This window comes from Manihot esculenta, chromosome 11, assembly GCF_001659605.2.
Source record: "Manihot esculenta cultivar AM560-2 chromosome 11, M.esculenta_v8, whole genome shotgun sequence".
Lineage (NCBI taxonomy): Eukaryota > Viridiplantae > Streptophyta > Magnoliopsida > Malpighiales > Euphorbiaceae > Manihot > Manihot esculenta.
Genome location: NC_035171.2, coordinates 31,993,641 through 32,003,217, shown reverse-complemented (window position 1 = coordinate 32,003,217; position 9,577 = coordinate 31,993,641). Strand labels below are relative to the sequence as shown.

At 30.9% G+C, this 9,577-nt stretch overlaps 2 protein-coding genes across 2 annotated transcripts; both read right to left on the bottom strand.

Moving 5' to 3' along the window:
- Positions 1 to 2,367: 2,367 nt before the first annotated feature.
- Positions 2,368 to 3,035, bottom strand: LOC110625856 (probable histone H2B.3). Its single transcript, XM_021771528.2, has one exon. It carries the CDS (start codon positions 2,964 to 2,966, stop codon positions 2,529 to 2,531), a length of 438 nt encoding a protein of 145 aa, XP_021627220.1. The 5' UTR covers positions 2,967 to 3,035; the 3' UTR covers positions 2,368 to 2,528.
- Positions 3,036 to 8,127: 5,092 nt separating this feature from the next.
- Positions 8,128 to 9,496, bottom strand: LOC110625855 (protein SENSITIVE TO PROTON RHIZOTOXICITY 2). The gene has a single exon (XM_021771527.2). It carries the CDS (start codon positions 9,468 to 9,470, stop codon positions 8,319 to 8,321), a length of 1,152 nt encoding a protein of 383 aa, XP_021627219.1. The 5' UTR covers positions 9,471 to 9,496; the 3' UTR covers positions 8,128 to 8,318.
- Between the last annotated feature and the right edge of the window lie 81 nt (positions 9,497 to 9,577).

Here is a 9,577-nt window from a genome sequence, read left to right as displayed (position 1 = left end):
AAATAATATTGAGATAAATTAATATAAATTAAGAGAAATTTAATGGTAGAGACAATTTGTTATGATTCATTTTTATGTATTTATTTTGGAGGATATGTTATACGAGACATGTTGATATCTTCTCTTGTCATGAGTCTATTTATTTCTAAAACTCTTTAGGGGAGTATTAGTTGGCTATCAGAACGAACTGAATCCAGTCGGCTACTGTAGGTCTACTGAGTTCCTAAATTGTGCCTGTACTCCTTGTAACCATGAGAGAATTATTATAATAATTATGTCGATAACAATGTATAATTATTATTTTATTTCTAAAATAAAATAAGTAGTAATTGTTTCTCTAATTACTTTTGGTAGGCTTATGAGTATATACTGTTTGTTAGTCTCGCTGTTTGCTTGTATAATTTTAGCTAATATGATTATTTGTTATTATAGATTATTAAGTGATTTTTCAGATTTACCTAATTTGAAAAGAATTTAAACTAAGTGCGTACGATTCCAACCGGTACTAGTCTACTGGATGTGCAAGAAAGCAATACCTTGCCTCCTGAATCCTAATCTCTTTCGTTGTTATCGACTTTGTTTTCCTTCTTGTTCCTATTCCTAATTGTACGATTGATGGCTCTTCATGTAATATTTACATTAAAAATTTTATATTCATTACTTTTACTATTTGCCTTTCTCAATTAATACTGATCAAATTTTCAAATAGATTTTTAATTTAAAATATGTAAGAATACGACGACACTTATACTAACTACACTCGTATTGCCCCGCGGATGCTAGTCTACTATTCTTTTGGTGGATGTATGATACGTAAGAAATTTCATTTTTTTCTTCTGTCTCTAAATTTTCTGATGATATATAATTTTATCTAAAATTAAGTTTTTTTATCCGTAATTTACTTAAACCATTTGATTTTGGATCAAATAAGCTGATTTTTTGCTAACAAATATTAAATTAATATATATCTTTTAAAATTTTTTAATAGTGAAATATTAATTTATATTCTTAAGATTTAAATTTATTTTATATTGTTAGGCCAAAAATATTATAAATATCTTATAATTTCAATATTTTTATTTTAAAATAAAATTCAATTTGTGTCAATATAGTTCAATTCTTGTAGTATGGTACTGTTAGTAAATAGCGGTAATTTTATGACTTTATTAAAAAATGCTTAACATAATAAGTAAAATATAATTGTTAATTAAAAAAGGAAAAGTGAAATAATAATTCGTGATTTTATTTTAAAATTTATAATTCAATTTATATTAAATTAGAATATTGTAATATAATTTTAATATTAATATTCGTGACTATATTTAAAAATTACTGAAATATTATAAATATTATTTTGATATAAATTAAATTTGAAGTAAAAAATAAATAATAACATATAAGTATTTTGTAATACTTTCCTTTAATTATGTAGTGTTTAAATTTTTTTATTTAATTAATATAGTCGGTATTATTTTGTATATTTTATTGTTAAAAAAAATTACTTATTAAAAAATTAGAAAATTAATATTTTATTATTTTTTCAAATAGGATATTTTAATTTTAAATCAAAAGATTTTAATAAATTGACAATATGGACAGAATTCAACATTGCCCCAAGATGGGCAAAAATAAGTTCCATATCTTGTGATCTTATGCTCTAGAATTTGAAGAAGCTAAATATTTGAGATACTTAATCCGAAGCCAGTATGGGGTGGCTTATTTACATAATTGGGTGCTCAATAATGAATATGATAAAACTTGAGAGTCTATTAACAACTTGAACGGTCTTGGTGGTGATCAGCTCAGTCTCTTGATTGTCTGCTCGATGTCAATGACAATTTGGCAATATGATTCCAATGAATACTAACTAATTCATGCTGCTTATGCATTCCCAAAACGTTAACAAAGAGAAAATATTTTTGGCCAAGTTTGTATAGGCGATAGCAACGCTCTCTCTTCCTGCTGAAAAATCAGACATTTTCTGGATTTTTGTATTTCCAGGTGATTTATCTCTTAACAAAAAGAAAAATATTTTTGCACCTTTGAGTAACCCCTTATCACAAATTCTAATTAAAATAGTCAGAGGCAAATTTTCTTTTGCTCCTAAAATCAGTTTTGATTATGCTGCAGGGCATGGAGAAAATCTTCACTTATGAGAATCAGGATTACACAAAACTCGCATTCAACTCCACTCAAGCAGATGGCAACATCAACCTGAATGGTTTGGCTTCAGTGATCAACGACCTTTGCCTTCAATATTCCTGTTTAACGTGTTTGCTTGAAGTTGAAAAAAGATAGAACACTATGAAAAAATTCAATCATTATGTAAATTTAATAGAGAAAATTCGTACTAGAAAAGGGTTCAGATTGAAATTAACAAAATATTTAGCTTTTTTCATTTTCATTTAAGTCCATGAAACTACATTAGTTACAAAAAGCATCAGAAAATCCCTAATTCAACATAGAAATCAAATCAGCCTTTACAATAAGAAAGACCAAACTTTTTTTCCCCAAAATAAAACCCTAACCTAAGAACTAGTGAACTTGGTAACCGCCTTCGTACCCTCTGAAACGGCGTGCTTAGCAAGCTCTCCTGGCAAAACAAGTCTCACAGCAGTCTGAATCTCCCTAGAAGTAATGGTGGGCTTCTTGTTGTACCTAGCTAGCCGAGAGGACTCCTGAGCTAGCTTCTCAAAGATGTCGTTGATGAAGCTGTTCATGATCCCCATGGCCTTGCTCGAGATCCCAATATCCGGATGAACCTGTTTCAAGACCTTGAAGATGTAGATCTTGTAGGTCTCCACGCTCTTCTTTGTCCGCCTCTTCTTCTTGTCAGCGCCGGAGGCACCTTCCTTAGGTAACTTCTTTTCTGCTCTCGGCTTCTTCTCCGCCGGTGCTTTCTCAGCCTTCTTATCCTCCGCTGGCTTCTTCTCCGCCGGTTTCTTCTCTGCTGCCTTTGGTGCCATCTGGGAATACAAAGAGATTGAAAAGATCTGATTTGCAAGATAGAGAAAGGGCGAATTGTGTTTGTCCAGTGAATTGCAACTCCTTATATAGAGGATGAGGAATGTTCTTTGATTGGTTGGGATGGAAAGTAACGGATTGATGACGTGGAAAATATGGACCATTGATCTTTTGTCAAAGTTTGATTTTTGATGTATTTAGAGCGGGACGCGCACGAAGTCTTTTGTGGCTATATTGGGAATATTAGAGTATTTCGCGGGTAGGTCGTGTGAGGCACGGATTCGTGATGTGGACGGATGGATTTAAAGGGAGAGTGTATGGACGGAAAGGATTGATTTTAAGGACATCTGGGCTGCCTCTTCGTTTTCGAGTTAAACAAAAACTGAGTTTCGCGGTCCGGCTGTTTAAAGGCGGGCTAAGCAAAAAATTTTAACAAAGTTGTTAATGTCACCGACTGTTGCAATGGATAGATGAAGGTTCAACCAAATTTGACCACATTTTTTCAAGTACAATGAAGGGCCGAAGCCCAACAAATGTATAAAAAGACTCGACTCTTACAAAATAAGTAGACCCTTTAAAGTCTAAAAAATAAAATTTTAAAAGCCTGTGAAATTTAAAATAGGAAGATAAATGAGTAGGGTAATCACAAAAATTAATTATTTGAATTTGAATTTAATTTAAATTAATAATATTTAAATTTATTTTAAATTTAATTAAAAATTAATTTAAATTATTTGAATTCATTTTAAATTCAATTATTTTTATTCAAGTAAAATTTGGACTTATTTAATTTTATATATTTTAATTAATAATTTATATAAAAAATATTTTTTATTAATAATTTTTATTTAAAAAATTTAATATTTTTAAAAAATATTTAAATTTTAATTTTTAAATAAAAATATATAAAAAATTTATAAATATTATTGTAAAATATATTTTTATATTAAATTAATTATTTATATAAACGGATTCTGACAGTGGATATCTAACATAAAATTTAAATTCAATCAAACTCACAATGGGTATTATTTTTTAAATCCAAACTCATCTCTCAAATGAGTATAACTATCCAAATCCGTCCTATTAGATTTTAATCGGATGAGTACTCGAAAATATCTTATCCGTTGCAATCCCTAATTTAAAGGCTCAATTCAATAAATAAATTCTCATTTAAAAATCCTAGCTCTCAAGAGGTAGGCAGACTCGATCTACCAACAATCATTCTAAATCAATATAGAAAATAAAAGAACACATATCTCAAACAATCAACAAATTCATCAAGAGGACAATTTTGAGGGAGAAGCAGAAATCCACAAGCAAACCAAGGATTAGCATGAGAGAAACAACGGGCGACGAGTAGAGTTCTTTGACTCTGTCGGTTTTTGAAAGATTGGGTATTGAGCGAAGAAGTACCAAAAGGTGTCTAAAAGGATTACACACTCAGAAAATTAAACTCGTCATTTTGACACTTACAATACGTCATATCCTACAATAAAATGAAAAGTACCAATGAATACATCTATTTCGAGAGAACAACATTGCCACTAAAACAACACCACCATCTGCATGCAAAAGAAAAGCACACAACAAGTTAAAGTACAATAAATCTAAAACAAACTTAAAAAAAAAAACATTTGGATATATTGAGAAAATAAAAACTACCCTATATAACTCTTTTTTGAGATTCTCCCTTGTAAGGAAAAAATAAATAATGAAAAATTATTTAATATAACCATTATATGTATAATGTTTATATGTATTATTTATTAGTTATATAGGAGGAATTTACATGAGATCCATTATATCAATGACTAGAATACAACTGTTGCACATGCAGCAATAATAAAATTTATTCACAATAACCGAGACTCTCCTTCTCTTTTGGTTGTTAAGATATGAAATCTAATAATATATTATATACACCATACTTCACTGTTGCGGATCTAGCAGACATGTTGACTAAAAATGTTGATACTAGAAAGTTGAGACTGTACAAGATTTTAATTGGTCTTCTACAATAGTACAGAAGATATTTGCGGTTAGATGTTTTTATTGAACACATTGGCATAGAGAATGAAAATGGTTGGGTTGACTGGAGAATTATTAAGATATAGAGTCTAATAATATATTATGAACTCTATCTTTTGTTTTTTTATATTTTTTTTAGACATACAAATATGTAATATTTTTTTAGTATATACTGTTCTAAAAAAAATTTAAAGACAAATAAAAAAATTCTAACCGCCATGAACATAATCAAATTGATGAATCACATTAAATTTGTGTCAATTTCTTTTCGTATTTATTTTTTAGATCATGTAATTATTCAATTCTCAACACTGGTTACTTACAACTTCCCTACTTTGCAAATTCATTTCTGAACTCCTACCCAATCCAACTTCTTCAAACACATTCATCGCTCCACCCATCTTCGTCCCATACCCTTCTTTTCCCCTTTCGAGAAAAAAATAAAAAAAATTGGGTAATTAATGGATGATGATGATAATAGGTTTGAGAAGGGTGATCTTGAACTTGAAGAGTGGGGATTTTGGAATAAGAACAGCATGAAGAGAGTTGTTGGAATCTTTTTGAACCATTTACATTCATTAAGGGTAAATTTCACCTACCATCTTTGCACTTAACAATGTCATCTTTAAATTTTAAATTGTAACATAAAACCACTCAACTTTATTTTATGTAACATAAAAGCCCAACTTACCTGTTTCCTGGTTTATCTCCTATGTAGCACTGATGATGTGGCTATAATATGACTCCCCTATTGAAATTTGCTCACCTCGCCTCATCCTCTCACCTACAAGGCACTGATGCTGTTAATTTTAAACTCTCTAGGTTCCTCTAGCATCCAACTCTCTCAAATGGAACACTGGTTCCTCATGCTTAGTTTCTGAGCGTAGCGACATTGGTAGAGTTTTGAGAGATCACTATGGTAATGTTATGTGTTTGTTTTCCTACCCGTTAGGTTCCATGCAATCTAATTAAGAAGAGCTTTTGGCCATTGTGAAAGCATTGCAGCTCTTTATAAATCTGCAATCTTCATCATCTGCTGATTCAAAAGGTTTTATTGGGCTTTGTGGAAATTCGATTGCCTTCTTCACAACCATAATGTCCATTCCTTGGCCCTTGCGATGCAGATTTATTTCAGTTTCACGGACTCAAGCCATCCTCAAAACGTATAGGTGTAATGCAGCTTGATTTTTCAAAAAAATGGAAATACATTTCTTGTTAAATCTCTGAGGCCATATTATTTCTAGATCCAAACTAAAAATCTTGAAGTTCGATGGCAGACTTAGCATCGTTCGGAAAAGTGATATTTTGGCTATTCAAAGCCTCAAGAACTTGCCTCTCTTAAATCTCAGACACATAGAAGTGACATTTTCTGCTATTCTGCCATGTTACCAGTGTCATGTAGGGATAGAGACCGGGAAACCAGCTGTAAGAGCTAAGCTGGACTTTTATGTTATATAAATTAAAGTTCAGATAGTTTTATGTTATAAATTAAAGTTAAGGATGACACGGTTATAATTTTATAAGTTCCGATAAGACATATGAAATTTACTCAAAAAAAACCGAAAATGGAATAAGGCATCAAGTGTTTCTCTTGCATTCATCAACCAATATAAGGATTCCTTATCAAAGTTTGTTCTCTTTCTCATCAAGAATATTTGAAGGTTTTCAAAAGCTCCAAAAACTGTAAACTCCTTAAATAGCTTATCTTTCTAAAAGAAACTTATTTCAGAAGACTATATCTTAACTCCATAAACTCCTTCCCAAACATAATATTAGAGGGATGATGTCGTTTGGTCTATAAAACGACACTAAAAAAGAGGACAAAATTGATAGTCAAGCAACTCTTACGAGTCTCATGGAAAAACAACTCTAAGCAAAATGCAGAGGCTTTGTCCACTGCTCAAGAATCAAGATATATAACCTTATGTCTTTCCAAAGAGCCTTATAAATTATTGTGGCATTAAACTGATTCTTATAAAACCTCATAGGATAAAGTTGTGAGAATACGTTTTTAAATGCGTACGTAGAGATAATTAAGATCATATTTAAGTAAAAAAATGTATCTATAGATAAAACTATATTGTTTATAATAATATTTATGAAAATGAGAAAAAGAAGAATCTTCAAAAACTATTTATTGATCTATACAAAAGACATACTATAAAATAAAAAAAATAATTATTTAGTGGTTATAAAAAAGATAAAATATATCTCAAATATATAATAAATGTATGTTATCTGAAAATATAAAAGTAATCAAATCACTCATATTCATCTCTAATTTTTTATGTGTTTTCGATATGGGATTCTCAATATAATTTTATGTTAGGGAATAAAAATGTTGAAAGATATTTATCGAAAAGTTAGAACTCTGAAAAGAATAACTAAGGAAATATGGGTTTTAGATTAAGTAATTGAAACAGGATGAAAAATATATATGCATTTTAGCTATGGTAAAAAAGGATTGGAGGTGAGATTTGATTGGATGGTCATGGCACAAAATACTACCAATTCAAATACTTAGCTTATATATGCAAAATAATGAAGTAATAGACGACGATATATCCAGTGGTTAGATCCCGAAATTTTCCTTTTTGGGTGAGCATAGAAGAATACAGATATTAAAAGTATAATTTTCTTTTGATTTTTAAGTGTTAGAAGTTAAAAATTTGAAACATTCAAAAAATAAATTTGAGTTGATCTATTCAATTTTTTTATAAACAAAAATAAAAAAGAGAAAATTAATTAACACACTCAAATAACCATACAAATATATGTGAAAAGAATCGACTCTTCGTTCTTACACATGAATATAGTATTGAATATAGCTCATAATATCAAAACATAAAGAATGAAATAGAGGAATGCAATGCAATGGACATATTGCTACTCTTAACAAAGTTATAATACTATAAAATATTTACTTTATCGACTATTTACTAATTATTTAAGATTTATATGCATAAATTCTTCCTGAGAAAACAGAAATTATTAGGTTATAAATATAATAATCTATCAATTCTTCCTAAGAAAATAGCACAAAACATTTATATGCATAAATTCTTCAAAACGATATATAAGTAGTTCATTACAAATGAAAATTTCCGTTTATAAAAAAGTTAAAAGAAATTATTTGTATATATATTACAGGAACGAATTTTCCAAAAAGCATTGTTCATGGGATATCATGTATGACAAGGTCTCTTAACAAAATAATAATAATAAAATAAAAAAAAACAAATAAAAAAGAAACATCGATCACTATGGAAATTTCTAAAATTAACCCTATAGCAAATAACGTACCATTTTGTATAGTCGGTGGTTCAATCAACATGGTGATTCTGTGAAGTTATTGCTGGGCTGTGTCCGACGACGAACAAAGCAACATGACCCATAAGCTTATCTTTCCTAGAAAATGTAGTGCCACAAGAGCACTGCCACTTCACATCTCCACAGTGCTTCTCATGAGTCCTCAAATCAGACAAAACCGAGAATTGCTTCCTGTTGCACCTCTTACACACATACATCTTCGGACAATGGCTTCTCTTGTAATGATTCTTCACACAAATCATGGATTTCAATGGCTGAAACTTAGCATGCTTCTGATTCCACCGACACCCTTCTTGTGGACATGAATATTTTCTAGGCAATTTCATCCACAACTCATTATTATTATTATCTCCCATGCTACTGTTCTTCATTGGATTGCTCAAAGCAGCATTAGTCTTATATTCATCTCCATGAGCTCTCATATGCATCCTCAAATTCGCATCACGTTTGAATCCTTTACCACAAACTTGACAATAATGAGTGTACTTAGCTAGTAAATCCGCTGCATCCAGTTCCACTATATCATAATTCTTAACGAATGATTTCCCTTCTGCTGTATTCTCACTAGTGCCTCCTTGAGAAAATCCTTTTCTTTCCACCTTTTGGATTTGGTTGCTTCTATTGTTGTAGTTTTCACCATACCAGGACTCGAACGTTTCGCTGGAGAAGAAGCTTTGCTCTCTATCTTGGCCTATGTTATTGCCGCCGAAGTTTGGTTGCAGTATCCCATTTTCCTCAACCTTGTTAGCTTGAGCGGCCTGGTGCAATTCATCGGTGTTGTTGTTATTGGCTGGTGCTGAGTTTGAAGCAATAGCCATCTGCTGGCAAGTTAAAGCCATTGAAGATGCAGTAACAATTATTTCTTGAATCACATTCCCCATCCTCGCTGTGGCTAGAGAAGTTGACTCAGGCTGGGTCTGGTGATCATTTGGTGCGAAGAGAATAATATTAACCAAAGACTGAACCTGATGAACCTTGTCTTTGAGAAGACAGAGACTATAAAGTAGAGAATTTAAGTGAGATTCTGAGATGGAACTAGCTTCAAGAGAGGTCGAAACAACGACTTCGCCGCCGGGATACATCTGAAAATCACCTTGAGATACATCGGGAAATGAAGAAGCTGCCTCGGAAATTATCATTTTCATCAAAATATCTTTAGTATCTAACTTCTCCTAGATGGGTTCTGGATCTTTTTCGTCAAAAGCTTGTTATTTATATATAGAGAGAAATTTCCTGGACGTGCAACAAAGAC

What these genes read in the sequence shown, in the direction of transcription:
- LOC110625855 (XM_021771527.2), bottom strand. Translation starts at nt 9,470, where the DNA reads ATGAAAATGATAATTTCCGAGGCAGCTTCTTCATTTCCCGATGTATCT.
- LOC110625856 (XM_021771528.2), bottom strand. Translation starts at nt 2,966, where the DNA reads ATGGCACCAAAGGCAGCAGAGAAGAAACCGGCGGAGAAGAAGCCAGCG.